We start from the raw sequence: 14,293 nt of genomic DNA, 5'->3' as shown, positions 1-14,293 counted from the left end.
TCCACCCACGACCAGCCCTACAGCACTACGTCACATAGCCTACGAACAAATACCCCATATAAAGAATCAGACGGCATTCGTTGTTGGTTCATGGTCGCATGACAGACGTAACACGAGGACCGAGCAAGTCAAGCTAGCTGATCCACGTAGAGGAGAAAGCGAATCATAAATCTACTCGCCAGGCCAAAGCAAAACTTTGATCATGGACAGACCAAGAAGTGTGCCAAACGTCTTCAATTCCCCTAAAATCCTGGAAGCAACAATAGTTTCGGAATCGCAGCGGCATCCGATCGAGTCTACCTCGGCCACGTTATGACACGGAGGTACACCGAGCACCCAGTCTCCATTGAATGTCCGTGTCCGTTTGAATTCTTTTGCTAATTTTCTTTTTTTCTTCCCCGGGTTCTAGGTCGTAGCTGGGGTCGTGGAGTATCGAGTACAATAGAGAATCGTCGAGGGAGCCGCTATGCGGCAGAGGGAAAAGAGGTTGAGGAACAGAGAAAAAAGGAAACGAGTTTTCAAATTCGATACGGAGATAAGACGCTTAGTCGAAGAGACCGAAGCCCATGTCCTCATCGGACTCCTCCTTCTCTGTAGTGGGGATTAGTACCGAGATCTCACGAACCAGATGTGCATCACAAAACTTACCCTCAACCTTCTCCTCAGCCTTGGCCTCGGCGGGGGCCTCAGCAGCGGCGCCACCAGCGGGGGCAGCGGCAGCGGGGCCAGCGGAGCCGACGTTGGTCAGGAGCTCCTTGATGTCCTTACCCTCGAGGGCCTGTGTTGAAAATCGAATTAGTTATCGAATCTTAAATTGTCGCGCAACCATGTTCGGGTGGTTTCGATAATGGCGCGGGTTGTGGAATGGGATCAGGTATTTACCCGGGCGAAGATGGAAGACCAGATGGGCTCAACCTCCTGGACCTTAGCGGCAGAGATGAGGGTCTGGATCTTGTCGGCCTAGAATGAAGATTAAAGGTCAGTCACAGTTTTCGCATGATCGTTGTTGGTCCCAGTGGCTTCGCAGCGGCTTGTTGTGTGTCTCCAGAAGCTCAATTTCACACAGTAAATAAAGCTTCAAGTGCGATCTTCAAGCCTCCACTATCCCACCAAAACCAAGGAATTTTGGATACGTACGGAGACCTCAATACCGTCATCGGCCAGGATGAGGGCGGCGTAAGAGCAGGCGAGCTCGGCGGTAGACATGTCGACGGGTGGTGTTGACCGGACTGGGTGTCTTGAAGAGAGTTGGGGATGGGAAAGAAGAAGAGAGGAGAACGCCAATGATAGACAACCCGAACAGGGCAAACGCGCCGTGTGTGGGAAAAAGCCCTCGCTTAGGGCTTGGACTAATCAGGCTTAGCCCCTTCACCTCCTCGTGACTTGGCGCTAAACCACAAACGGAGCTGGGGCCAGATGACATAACCTTGGAATGATTAAGATGACATAATATCCCCCCCCAGTAAACTGCCGCGGGGCCCGTGCGATCTGGACGTATCTGCAGGCTATCAATCGGTCCATTCATTAATTGACATCACATTCCGGTGGGGTTCAGACGTACGAGCAGTTGTACTTGTCTTCACCTTCAAAGAGACTTATTCCCTTTATTCAAGCCGGTCTTAAACTTGCTTTTTCCAACGTGCCTACTTATCGCATTCTCTAACCATGGAGTCCCCCGCTATCCCGGTCCCGCTGGATCCGCGGGAGCAGCCCATCCTTGAGAACTTGCTCCGAACCCGTGACGCGCTGCTCCTAATCAAACGGGACAAGTCCTCATACGTAAAGTCCCGCGATGTCCTACCACTTTATGAGGAAGTGATCGCAGAAGTTGAGAAGCTCAATTCGGTTCGCAAAGAGCAAGATCGCCGCTTGGTACACAATCGCTGTGAGTCCGTAGACCGCCGCCCAAGCTGGAGGTGACTGACATGGAATGATAGTGGATTATGTCTTGGATGATTGTTTCCAGTTGATTTCCCTGCTGTTCTTAACTGTTGGAAAGAACAACGAAGCTCCTGCAGTGTGAGGCAATGTCTTTACCCCGCCATATCATGACCGTGGCTAACATTTTGGCAGATACTCCTTGGCGACTACTATCCAGGTATTTACTCCTAGAATTTCTCGTAGCTCTTCTCGTTAGCTTTGCGCTCTGGGCACTAACGGTTCTGCAGCGCTTACTTGACCACCTCGAGGAGGCTGGATTCTATAGCTCGAAGGATTTGAACTCGGTCACCAAGACACTAGAGTCTACACGGGAAACTCTTGAGCGTGGTCGAAACACATACTCACCGGCTCTTCTTACCCTCTTGGAAAGCCGTCTGCAACAATGTGAACAGTCACTGGCAAAGCTACAAAAGGGTCTTGCTGTGTTGGCTCCTCCCTTGGCGCAGACACATGAGACGCTGGTTTCGATTTTGCGGTCGACATCAGCTGTGAACACTCGGTCAAAGGTATGACATCGAATAATTGTATAATATATCTGATTAGTACTAACTTTTGGTTGATTTGTTAGTTCTCGGCTTCGGAAGTAAACGCTCTTCGCGAACAACTCAAGAAAATTGAAAAGACGACAAAGGACGGCAACTTCGTGGATGAGGAGGGAAATATTCTTGCAGGACAGGACGACCTCAAGTCTTTGATGCATAGGTGTTGGCGCTGGACTGAAATTGTGCTTGAGCGGTATGTTCTAGGCTGCCAACGGGATGCTCGGACACTGACTAATTCGAATACAGAGAGGGCAAGATTGATGAGCGGTTCCAAGATCAATACGATAGGTTGCTGGAAATCCGCAACCAACTGGATCGTTTGTCTGTAACACAAGCTTGGTCGCTGCGCGAGACCGACCTCTTCGTATACCAGCGAAAGCTCGACCGAATTGATGAGGCACGGGTTAATGGAAACTTCGTCGACGCTGAAGGTCAGCCGGCAGACCTGCACGCGCAGCGAGTAAGGGTTTCTTTTCCGGCATTCTTTGGTGGATCTGGCTAACATATGATCAGACGCTCCTATACCTTATTCGTCGCAGTTACGCATACATCTATGCGCTTTTGATTTCATCTGAACCTGTATCTGAAGCTCTACTCCCAGTCTATAACCAACTCCAGACTCTTCGCCGGTGCTTGATTGAAGTTAAGGAGTCCGGAGGTGTTGCAAATTCGCGCGAACTTTACCCGTACAGCATGAAGGTATGTAATGGTACACACTGTTTATATACAAAAGCTGACCGAAACAGCTCAACTCGATTGACAACATGCGAGTTGATGGCAAATTCTACGTGGGTCCAGATATTCCGGAGGGCCAGGGCAGTGTCAATAACCTGCTAGCCGAATGCTACGATTTGGTTTGGGAACTCCGCGCCGCAGTGGTCGACGAGGATGGAGAATCTTAATACAACGGGCTTTTTAGAACAATGCCCTTTTTTCCCCCTTCCCTTCTCTACCGATGTGTTTTATTTCCATCGATGTTTGCGAATTTACGCCGATGTCGATGAAGCATTGGCCATGGAATGTCTTTGGCATACAGTGGTCTTTGATTGTATGATCAGAGTCTTACATTGTCTCTTCCTTTTTTTTTTTATGTGATGATAGGAGTTATGGCATTGGCATTTGTCTTGGGGACGAGGGCACCAAGTGCCCTCGGGTGGTTCTACTTGGGTTTAATGGAATTTCCCTGTCAACGAATCATTTTAGGAAATCGTTGTTTACTGTGTCCTGCTTCAAATGGGATTTAACCAAGAAAACACATGATAGACCTAATCTTGGGCAGTTGTGTTGTTATAGATAGCTACAATAACCTTCGCGAAGTGAAGATAAAGCAATGGATGTTCAGCGAACTTCCACATATCACTCATCCAGTCATCAAATGGGTTGAGGAAGAAAAGAAAAGAAAAGAAAAGAAAAGCCCGATTAGCAAGGTTCCTTCATTCAAAACCCGTTCACATGACCCAAGTTGACCACGCAATATTTCCATAAGCAAACCCCGTGGTCTTCTTTGACATTCATTCCATCCCGTTCAAATAGAAGATATACCCCCGGAACAGTCGTATAGTGTGGGGATCGCGATCGCGACTGAAGTGAACCTCATCCACGTCTTTCATATCCAGATGTTCACCGTCAATCCCATGAGCCTCGAGACAGCAACTGCATGCTGTAGTACAGTGACCTCGATCATGGACCCTATCTGTATTGACCTTGGTCATTCGCGTCCTCTCGCAACATCCACAGCTGCGTCCGCAACAGCCCCCTCGGTTTGCACAGTCTTCACGAAGCACACCGGAGAGATACCAATCCTTGTGCTTTCTCTGCCTTGTTAGAGCCCGTTTCGCCGAAGGGCTCCATAACTTGTCTGACTCGATCCATTGTTTCCTATGTGCAACCCAGTATCTAGAGTTGAGGGATTTGATTTGTTCTTCATAAGCTTCGAGCCGAGACAAATCTTGGGACGACATATCCCTTTGACGTGTCTGTAGGGCTTTAGCCTTTTGCTCGCACCATGTTCTGCGTTGAACAATCCATCGTAGGGTGATGTCAAGCTTGATAAGTCCTTCGAACCAGTCCCGCTTGAATCCTACATTATGTAAATGGTAGCGGTAGGCTACCCTTTGAGCAAGCTCGTCGTAGTTTGCATCTTCAAGCTGAGTCTCCAGGTTCAGGGTTCTTTGTATCGAGGGGCGTTTCTGAAAAACCACAGATGGAGCATCCTCTATGAGCTTTCTTTTTCATATATACCCATGTCTGATAAGAGTGGTTCTAAGAGGTCCTCAGGAGTCTTGGCATATTGCACTTGCTTTTTGTACTTTTCCACCACATTCTGGGTACTCTCTTCGTATGTTGGCGGTGTTTGTTGGAACTTGGTGGCTCTGTTATTATCAGACCTCGCAGAGCTGGGAAGCTTCATACTGGTGTTGTGGCTGCCCATAGTAGAGAAAATTGGAAGGTAGCAAAGAAGCCAGGGCGCCATATTATTAAATAGGACACGCTAGGCTTAAATCACTGTTGGCCAGTGACGTAGTTTTAGGTTTAGTCCAACTAGGGATTTTTCCCTCTCTATGGACATGGACAAAGTGAACATAGTGAGCATAGCGAATAAATTGAACATATTTAGGGACTTTAAAAGCAATAATCTGTGTCCTTAAGGGCTAGCAAGGCTACCTAGGTAGTAAATCCAAATTATTCATATGTATAGAGCAACTCATGCCTTTGCTTCATTAGATAGAAAAGACATAACCTTTGAGTAAACGCAAGGTGTGGGGGTCTGGGCGCCATTCAGTGAAGGTAGTATCAAAGCGAAGACCTTGTAGATCTGTGGTCTCATCTCCGATATTTTTGCCATCAAGCTCGTGGGCATCCAGACAACAAGAGCATGCTGAAGTGCAGTGACCTCGGTTACGCATCCCTTCTGTTCGAAGCTCATCGATCGTTCGTGGTATTTCGCAACATCCGCATGCCCGCCCACAGCAACCTCCTCCCCTAGCGCAATCTTCGCGTAATTCAGAAGAGAGATACCAGTCGATCTTCTGTCTTTGAAATGCGAATGCTCGCGCTGCAGATCTACTGGAAATACTGTCTTCTGCGATCCATAGTTTCCGATGGACTCTCCAGTACTTTTGCTTCAGCGATTTGAGGTATCCGTCCAAGGCCTGAGGACCCATGTTTCGTTTCTGTTGATGAACCCAGATCATTCGTTGGACAATCCAGCGTATCTCAATATCAGCCTCAATCAGTGCTTTGCACCAACGTCTGTTAGAAGAAGAGTGTCTAGTGTGAACATAATAGCACACCGATTGAGCAAGCTTATGCATGCCCCGAAGCCGAAGCCAGTCTTCAACCGATTCGGCATCCGTGTCTTGTTCAATAGCTGGTATTCGATGTGCATCTTCTATAGCTTTGCATTTGTCGTCGATGCCTAGTCTTCTGTTTAACAAGACGATTAGAAAGCTGTTGCGACTTTGTTCTGCTTCAAGTCCACTAATGAACTCGTTCACCAAGGCCTTCGACACTTTCGTGGTTTCTTCATAACTTGGGAGCCTTTCCGAGGGCTGCATTTTGCTCAGCTGAGGGTTGGTATTCATATTCTCTTATAGATTTTAGAATCAAAAGACGCTGAAGCCGGGGCAAAAAGTCAAATGTCAGCACAGCTATGAGATCATCTTATAATAGCCCCGTACCTGAAATGGTCCACGGGTTGTCGGTGGTTGACGGAAAGACTACCGTTTTGGGTTGCGGCTTCTACAAGGTTCCGGCCTCGGGACTATCAGGTTAACTCACTTAGTATTGAGTCCACGGGGACCTACCTATATAAGTATGCTCTTTTAGAACATTCCTATTCCAATCTTAAAGTCCTTAACCGGAGCGTTGAAAGGAAAGACTTGTATCTCCTCTTGAGTTCTTGTTCTAAGCAGGTCAGGAGTATGACACTCGCACTTATAGAAGACTTGTGCTACAACTTGCTCCAAACGTCGAAGCAAGCCCATTCATTGGGATTTCGAAAGGAAAGGCATGGCAAATTATTTAGTGGAAGAAAACATTCAAACTAGGCTAGCTGTACTTGATGCAAATGCTCGCTTGAGTTGTCATCAGTCCTGATATGCAGCGACAATTAGACAACTAATATTTGGACATTACCTAGGTAAATACAGCTAACAGTGTAGTAATAAACAGCAACAGCCAGGCAGCTTTCGATGGTGATATACCACCGGGGTTGAAATTCTCCGGCAAAATAGCAATGCCACCCAGAAGGCTTAGCCGGCAATTCTGCGGTTAACATAGTTTGTACTCCCATGATTACTTTCTTCCCGATTTCAGATATTGAAGGCATAACCCCTCAGCAGCTGTCGGCTATGAGAACTCATCAAAGGGGGACTTCTGTACTCAAAACAAAGCTCTCGCAAGTCTGGTATCTCTTCGTTGATTCCGACATCCAAATCTTCAATCCCATGAGCCTTCAGACAGCAACCGCAGGCTGTGGTACAATGACCTCGTGTGTTGATACCATCATCTAATCCACCGACCGTCCGCAGATTCTTACAGCAGCCGCAACTCCTCCCGCAACAGCCGCCTCGTCCAACGCAATCGCTGATTAGATCGACGGAGAGATACCATTGTGGATATGATCTTTGTATATCATATGCTCGGCTAAACGACCAGCTCGTTATAGATGTCCTGTTGTTCCACTTCTTCCTAGAAAGGGCCCAATGCCTTTTATTAAGGTCTTTGAGCTGCTCTTCATAACTCTCGAGTTGCGACGCATGTTTCGCTCCGTCTTCGAAAGACAGATGTCGCTCTGACGAGGCTTGCAAAGTTTGGAGCTTTTCTTGGATGCAGACCTTGCGTTGAGCAACCCAACGTTCCTCGATATCAAGTTCAATCAGTTCCTTTATCCAGCTTTCTGGCACCGTCGGCTGTGCCTCATACCAGAAGAAACACCAGTATAGGTATAGGACAAGCTCACCGTAGCCAGCCTCTCTAAGCTGAGCTTCAACATACTCGGCACTTCTTCGGTGATAGCAGGCATATATATGCTTCGGGGCTTGTCTCAGGAGAGTTGCTTTGTCTTCAACATTCAAGTCGGTTGAAAGCAGGTGGGTAAGAAGATCCTCGGGTTTCTGGGCTTTTTCTATTTTCTTCTTCAGCCTATCCATCAAGATTTCCTTGGGAGACTTTGTGCTCTCTTCGTAAGTCGGAAGTTTCTCTGAGGCTTGCATTTTGCTTGCCTGACTCTGGCTGTGTCTTTATTCACGGTTGTCTTGACAATTTTGCATCCAACTGTGTCCTTTGTCGACTTCAAAGGTCGGGAGAATGTCTTGCCCATAATGAGTAGTAGAGAACCGAGCAATGCTGGAACCAGGAAAGGAGTCGGAGACAAAGGGTTGAATTAGTATTTTGTCCGTCATAGTCGAAAATAAGCTTTTAGCCCTAAATAGGTGCGCCCAAAAGATACTTGATGCTGTTCTTTCCCTTTTTTAGAGAAGAGGCAATAATGACATCCTATATGATGACCTTGGAACCTACCTACCTACCTAGTTAAAGCGGATACGACTCCCAACGGACCAAAATTTAGTATGCGAACTAGGGACAAAAACAAAGGTGTGGCTCAGCCCTAGGGATATCTTCTCGGCATCGAAAAGACACCCGGAAAAACACTAGAGACACGCGTAGTTAGTGGAGATCGATGACATCGGACACTACTCCTAGTTAGTCCAATCTTGTCCGCACGGAGGAAAGTGGACACTTTGGGATCTTTACTCCGCACGGAGGGCTAGTTAAAGATGACAGGCTAGGAAAGATGTGAGATCTTTTTCCAAGGTTATTTTACATATGTATTTTATTTTACATTATGTTATTTATATTTTATTTTTATTCTGCCCCCAATCCCTGATACCAGCCAAGAGTGGGTACCAGGAACAAGATCATGGGGCTGCTTGTATCTCGTGTTTACATTCTTTACAAAAATTACAGCCTTCCAAGGTTGCTCCACTCTCCCGAATATATGACGGGTAGGCAATCGGAATAAGTAATGGTTCCTCTCAACTGTACGAAGTATGCAAGAGAGGCTTGGCGGGATATTTGTTCCAATACTATATTTTGTCACATGTAATTATAATTATAACTTGGCGTCTTTTTGCTTAACCTACGGGAAGTACGAAATGTGCAAAATCAGCGCAATTCTATTTTCCCTATGTCTCTTCTCAATTTACCTTGTGTACCATGTATCCCGTTCACTCTATATATTCCACCATTCATAATCCATGTATATTTTCTCTCCCTCAAATCGGAGACAGAACCCCGATCGACCTCAGTAACACTCCCCTTTGCAGCGTCTCCACCAAATTGAAATCCGATGGTACTTTCTCAAATGGTCCTCCAAGTTGTCTTCACGGTTGCAACCCTTGCCACAAAAGGGGCAAAGAAACGAGGACGGGTTGACATGTAGACATCTAACGTGACGTGACAAAGATCCCTTTGCTCTGAAGGCAGAAGTGCACTCCTTCCAGCTGCATTTAAGCCCACCGACATCGCCACTAACACAGCAGATTTGGGGTTAGCAGATTAATAAGATAGTAAAACATGAGATTGGATAACCTACGACTGCTCATTTGCCTGTAGTTGAGGATTGATGTGGCTCATTTCCACATGGTTCATCAGCGATTCGATGTCGGGAAACACCAACCCATGTTCACAGGTGAGGCCTCCCCAGTAGCATTGTAAAGGAACTTGAGGATCCCTATAGTAATGGTTAATGAGACATCAGGGTTTCCTGACCGCAGCAGCATGATGACAGACGGCTTACTCTGGGGTGTATGGTTGAGCCGGCTTCTCGTAGTAGACTGTCCGTTCCTCTAGAAGAGCAGGGTCTATGTTGCCGGGAGGTGTGCTCACTTGCATTTGTGGAGAAGAGACACCAGTAAATACATTGGACGTGTTGTCCATGGAAGTGTGTTTGGCATTGTACCCATCGTCTGGCGGGTTTCGGGAGCCGATGAAGATTGGAGCTTGAGTTGAATGATCCGATTGACAACGATTCAGGTCAAAGCATGGAGCGGGGATTAGATCGTGGTACGTCGAGGACTGGTTTATATGGTTGCTGTGTTGAGAATAGACCGTGGGCGTCATGTAGAGCATCGCACAACTGCATGGTTGGTAGCCATGAAGACCACAGAAACCATTTTCGTCACGGAGGTTTGTATTGGTCGAGTGATGGTATGACCGTGACATTGTAAACCAGGTCATTAACAGAGCAAAAGAAAAGCAGACTGGTAATGGATAGCATACTCAGTCCTGGGGATCAACCCCCTTTATAGACTCGCGTTCCTATGTGTTGGATTAAAACATATTGAATTTCCTGACTTTGTTAAGTTTGTATTAACGCCAAGCAAAGTGAGACTAAGTGAGACTATAGGAACGTCGCGATCGGCAGTGGACAGTGGGGGCATGTTCTATAGCGAGTGCCGTCTGAGCACCCGCCCTCTACTCCGTAATAGTACCGTTCATTAGATACATAATTCGTATTGATGTATCTGCTGAACGGTCCTATTTGGGAGTAGCGGATCGTGAGAAGCTTCTGTCAATTCTAGCTCCTCCCTATTCTAGGACTGAGTGCAATACAGTATATTACATACGTAAAAGATCGATTGAATTCTAACAGTGCACATCTCCGGGTGGCTTCAATGTTATTTGTCGACCTGGTAAATACTATAGGCGTGAAGCTGCAATTGGATTTTCTTCGACCTTTGCACTTAAATGTTTCCAAGGTTGGTCCGATGGTGCCGCGTTCGACACGATGTGAATATTTCTTCAGAATACCAGAACAAGATGAAAAATCAAAGAGGAATTAAAATGAATAATCTATGGATGACCTCGTCGGGAAAAACTATGAAAACCTGACAAAACAAGTCCACACGGTGCGCTGAATTCCCTGACGTGTTTCTAGACCGCATTTTCTTTTCGATGTTGTATTCCGACTGGAAGAGCACTCGTCCATTCCCCCACAGCATCGCATCATCGCCACAATCAGTCCAGGACGATCCCCGGATGGCCACGCCTATGCAGGTACCTAGGCGTGGACCGAAAACCCCGAAAACCCTCAATATTGTATATTTTTGTTTCACCTTTTCTCTGCGCCTGCTCCACCATGGCACTCTCAGCTGTCTATGGCTACCTTAAACCATAATACCTAGGTACCTAGGTAGTGATTAATGTATCCTGATAATGCGAAGTCATGCGGCCAAAATCCCTGGACCTGACCCCCAATACCTTCCATATACCTTGGCAGAGAGTATTTTGCCTAGAATCTCGAGGAACTTACGTCACGCTGTATATCATCCCCATTCTTCCAAGATACAAAGAAGATCAGGATATAAACGAAAGAAATGGTACAGGATGCATTGTCCATCAAATGCGACTCTTATGTATGTGGTTATGTTGTCCACGGGTATAGATATTTCCCCACATAATAGAAGCCTGGATTCCGAAATCGGCGCAAATACCGGCCAATCAGAGCGAATGCAAATAACCTTCAACCCGGACGGAAAAAAATAGGGAACATCTTCTCCTTCCCTTCTCTCCAAACTTGACAGTGAAGATGGTGAGCCAGCTAGTTTGGCAGCGGGTTTCTGCCTCTCGTGGCGTAAGTGAATAGAAGACAAATTCAATTGGGCAAAACTAACACCTCCTAGATGGCCACACGGCTCTCCTCACAACGGCTCTTAGCCCGTGGCCTAGCCACCGAGGCCTCCTCCTCCCGCATGCCCCCATATCCCAAGCTCGTCCGCAACCTCGAACAGGTCCGCCGAGTCCTTGGTTCCGACCGCGCCCTCACCCTCGCCGAGAAGATCCTTTACGCCCATCTGGACAATGCCGAGGAGTCATTGCTCACCGGGACCAACAACGGCCGCGATGTTCGAGGCAAGGCCAACTTGAAGCTGAAGCCCGATCGTGTCGCCATGCAGGACGCTTCGGCCCAGATGGCTCTGCTCCAATTTATGTCCTGTGGTCTTCCCTCCACCGCCGTCCCGGCTAGTATCCACTGCGACCATATGATCGTCGGCGAGCGCGGTGCCGATACCGATCTGCCGGCTTCAATCAAGGGTAACAGTGAGGTGTTCGACTTCCTAGAGAGTGCTGCCAAGCGTTACGGTATTGAGTTCTGGCCTCCTGGTGCTGGTATCATCCACCAGAGCGTGCTGGAGAACTACGCCGCCCCTGGATTGATGATGCTCGGTACAGACAGCCACACTCCTAATGGAGGTGGTCTTGGTGCTATTGCTATCGGTGTCGGTGGTGCCGACGCTGTGGATGCGCTTGTCGACGCTCCTTGGGAGCTGAAGGCCCCTAAGATTCTCGGTGTTCGCCTCGAGGGCAAGCTCAACGGATGGGCTTCGCCTAAGGATATCATCCTATCCCTGGCTGGCAAGCTGACTGTCCGTGGTGGCACTGGCTCTATCATTGAGTATCATGGTCCCGGTGTCGAGACTTTGAGCTGCACTGGTATGGCTACCTGCTGTAACATGGGTGCTGAGGTGGGTGCTACCACCTCGGTCTTCCCCTTCTCGCCTAGTATGGTTCCCTACCTACAGTCGACCCACCGCGGTCACGTCGCCGATGCTGCTGCTGAGGTTGCCGCCGCTGGCCCCTCGAGCTTGTTGCGCGCCGACACCGAGGCTGAGTATGACCAGCTGGTCACTATCAACCTGTCCGAGCTTGAGCCGCATATCAACGGACCCTTCACCCCCGACTTCTCGGTACCGCTGTCTAAGTTCGCTGACACGGTCCGTGAGAAGAAGTGGCCCGAGACATTCGGCGCCGGCCTCATCGGTAGCTGCACCAACTCCTCGTACGAAGACATGACCCGCGCCGAGGATCTCGTCAAGCAGGCCACCGCAGCAGGCCTTAAGCCCAAGGCGGATTTCTTTATCACTCCCGGTAGTGAACAGATCCGCGCCACCCTCGACCGCGATCAAACCCTAAACACCTTCTCCGAAGCCGGCGGCGTCGTCCTCGCCAACGCCTGCGGTCCCTGTATCGGCCAGTGGAAGCGCACCGACGGCGTCCCTAAGGACGAAGACAACGCTATCTTCACCTCCTACAACCGCAACTTCCCCGGCCGCAACGACGGCAACCGGCGAACAATGAACTTCCTCGCCTCACCGGAACTCGTCACCGCGCTCGCCTACTCCGGCAGCACAACCTTCAACCCTATGACCGACTCCCTGACCACACCAGACGGCTCAACCTTCAAGTTCCAGCCCCCTAGCGGCTTCGATCTTCCCAGCGCCGGCTTCGAAGAAGGTAACCCCAACTTCCTCCCCACAGCCGCCGTCCCAGACGCAAGCGCCGAAGTCATTGTCTCCCCGACCTCCGACCGCCTCGCCATCCTCGAACCCTTCGAGCCTTTCCCTAAGGGCGATCTCTCCGGTCTGCAAGTCCTCTACAAAGTCAAGGGCCAGTGCACGACCGACACCATCTCCGCCGCAGGCCCATGGCTGAAATACAAGGGCCACCTGCCCAACATTTCCGCGAACACACTGATCGGCGCCGTCAACGCCGCAACCGGCGAGACGAACGTCGCCTACGACGAAGCGGGCAACAAGTACGGCATCCCCGAACTCGCGGAGGCATGGAAGGAGCGCGGAATCTCGTGGCTCGTCGTTGCGGAGGATAACTACGGCGAGGGATCTGCGCGTGAGCACGCCGCGCTGCAGCCGCGCTACCTCGGCGGCCGGGTTATTGTTTCTAAGAGCTTTGCCCGTATCCACGAGACCAACCTTAAGAAGCAGGGTGTTGTGCCTCTTACATTTGCGAACCGCGAGGACTATGACCGTATCGATGCTTGTGATAAGGTTGATACTGTTGGTCTTTATGATGTGCTGCAGGCTGGTGGACAGGGTGAGATCAAGCTGCGTGTTACTAAGCAGAAGACTGGGGAGGTGTTTGATGTTCCTGTTCAGCACACTTTCAGTCAGGACCAGTGTGCTTTCATCCTTGCTGGTAGTGCTCTGAACTTGTTGGCTAAGAAGGCTCACTCTTGAAGAGAGGAAGCAGGTGGAGGTGGATTTCAGACTGTTTTGACACCATAAAAGTGGGTTGTTGGGTGCGAGCTGGAGTTGATTATTTGGTTCGATTGCATTATAGTAGTCCCTCGCCTTGTATATGGTGAATTTCGATGGTTTTAGATTTGTTTTGCCGACTAGATGATATCCAAATGTGATCTGTATTCTATTGTTCCTTGGTTCCCTGAAGTAAGTGGTGTAAGATGAAGTTGGTATAGTAAATAAGTACTCGGCTGGGATGGCCAACTCATTGGATTGAGCACAATTCATTCATTGCATGTCATGGTATATAGTTTTGAAGCTGTGACATCAAAACGAGACAGAATTCATGATAGAAGAAAAGAAAGGGAAAAAGTAGCTGGGCATGAAATGAGGATGGGAATATCATAAATAAGCATCATGATGCCTGGTTCTTCCATAAATAATGGGATGGCCGGAACAGCAGCCACCTGGAAAGGGACGATTGACCAAGAGAATGAGAATAAAACACAAATGACCAAAACCACGGCATAAGAAACACCGATGTCTAGAAAGACCAGAAAAACAGAAAAACAAAACACCAAGACAATCAGGTCCTGATTGCCGAGCTTCGGAAATCCCCAAACATCCCGAGAGCATCCTATATCTGAACGCCAAGAAGCCTTTCTATACAGGCGGAATTGAAAACAAAAGAACCGGCTTTATGCAGATGGAATGCATCATGCAATATCCTTTTTGAAATCTGGAGCAGGGAAAGAAGAAGAGGAAGAG

General features: G+C 48.5%; 7 protein-coding genes across 7 annotated transcripts; 2 read left to right on the top strand and 5 right to left on the bottom strand.

Moving 5' to 3' along the window:
• Positions 1-544: 544 nt before the first annotated feature.
• Positions 545-1,206, bottom strand: rpp1 (ribosomal protein P1; the record flags this gene model as incomplete). Its single annotated transcript, XM_056711845.1, has 4 exons — positions 545-591; positions 649-778; positions 883-960; positions 1,138-1,206. 4 exons carry the CDS (start codon positions 1,204-1,206, stop codon positions 545-547), a joined length of 324 nt encoding a protein of 107 aa, XP_056565560.1.
• A 459-nt stretch (positions 1,207-1,665) lies between these two features.
• On the top strand, positions 1,666-3,385 carry N7489_006094 (uncharacterized protein; the record flags this gene model as incomplete). Its single annotated transcript, XM_056711844.1, has 8 exons — positions 1,666-1,885; positions 1,938-2,019; positions 2,074-2,098; positions 2,169-2,447; positions 2,510-2,676; positions 2,730-2,943; positions 2,997-3,182; positions 3,230-3,385. The coding sequence occupies 8 exons, from the start codon at positions 1,666-1,668 to the stop codon at positions 3,383-3,385; spliced, it is 1,329 nt and encodes a 442-aa protein (XP_056565559.1).
• A 609-nt stretch (positions 3,386-3,994) lies between these two features.
• On the bottom strand, positions 3,995-4,914 carry N7489_006093 (uncharacterized protein; the record flags this gene model as incomplete). The annotated part of the gene is made up of 2 exons (XM_056711843.1): positions 3,995-4,698; positions 4,725-4,914. The coding sequence occupies 2 exons, from the start codon at positions 4,912-4,914 to the stop codon at positions 3,995-3,997; spliced, it is 894 nt and encodes a 297-aa protein (XP_056565558.1).
• A 273-nt stretch (positions 4,915-5,187) lies between these two features.
• Positions 5,188-6,040, bottom strand: N7489_006092 (uncharacterized protein; the record flags this gene model as incomplete). Its single annotated transcript, XM_056711842.1, is given in 2 exon segments — positions 5,188-5,549; positions 5,560-6,040. 2 exon segments carry the CDS (start codon positions 6,038-6,040, stop codon positions 5,188-5,190), a joined length of 843 nt encoding a protein of 280 aa, XP_056565557.1.
• Positions 6,041-6,796: 756 nt separating this feature from the next.
• N7489_006091 (uncharacterized protein) lies at positions 6,797-7,699 on the bottom strand (the record flags this gene model as incomplete). The annotated part of the gene is made up of 1 exon (XM_056711841.1): positions 6,797-7,699. One exon carries the CDS (start codon positions 7,697-7,699, stop codon positions 6,797-6,799), a length of 903 nt encoding a protein of 300 aa, XP_056565556.1.
• Positions 7,700-9,077: 1,378 nt separating this feature from the next.
• Positions 9,078-9,710, bottom strand: N7489_006090 (uncharacterized protein; the record flags this gene model as incomplete). Its single annotated transcript, XM_056711840.1, has 2 exons — positions 9,078-9,219; positions 9,286-9,710. The coding sequence occupies 2 exons, from the start codon at positions 9,708-9,710 to the stop codon at positions 9,078-9,080; spliced, it is 567 nt and encodes a 188-aa protein (XP_056565555.1).
• Positions 9,711-11,076: 1,366 nt separating this feature from the next.
• N7489_006089 (aconitate hydratase ACO2) lies at positions 11,077-13,522 on the top strand (the record flags this gene model as incomplete). The annotated part of the gene is made up of 2 exons (XM_056711839.1): positions 11,077-11,121; positions 11,171-13,522. 2 exons carry the CDS (start codon positions 11,077-11,079, stop codon positions 13,520-13,522), a joined length of 2,397 nt encoding a protein of 798 aa, XP_056565554.1.
• Positions 13,523-14,293: the final 771 nt, after the last annotated feature.

This window comes from Penicillium chrysogenum (genome assembly GCF_028827035.1).
Source record: "Penicillium chrysogenum strain IBT 35668 chromosome Unknown utg000004l_segment0_segment0, whole genome shotgun sequence".
NCBI lineage: Eukaryota > Fungi > Ascomycota > Eurotiomycetes > Eurotiales > Aspergillaceae > Penicillium > Penicillium chrysogenum.
The sequence above is the reverse complement of the archived record's forward strand: the minus strand, read 5'-3'. Positions and strand labels throughout refer to the sequence as shown.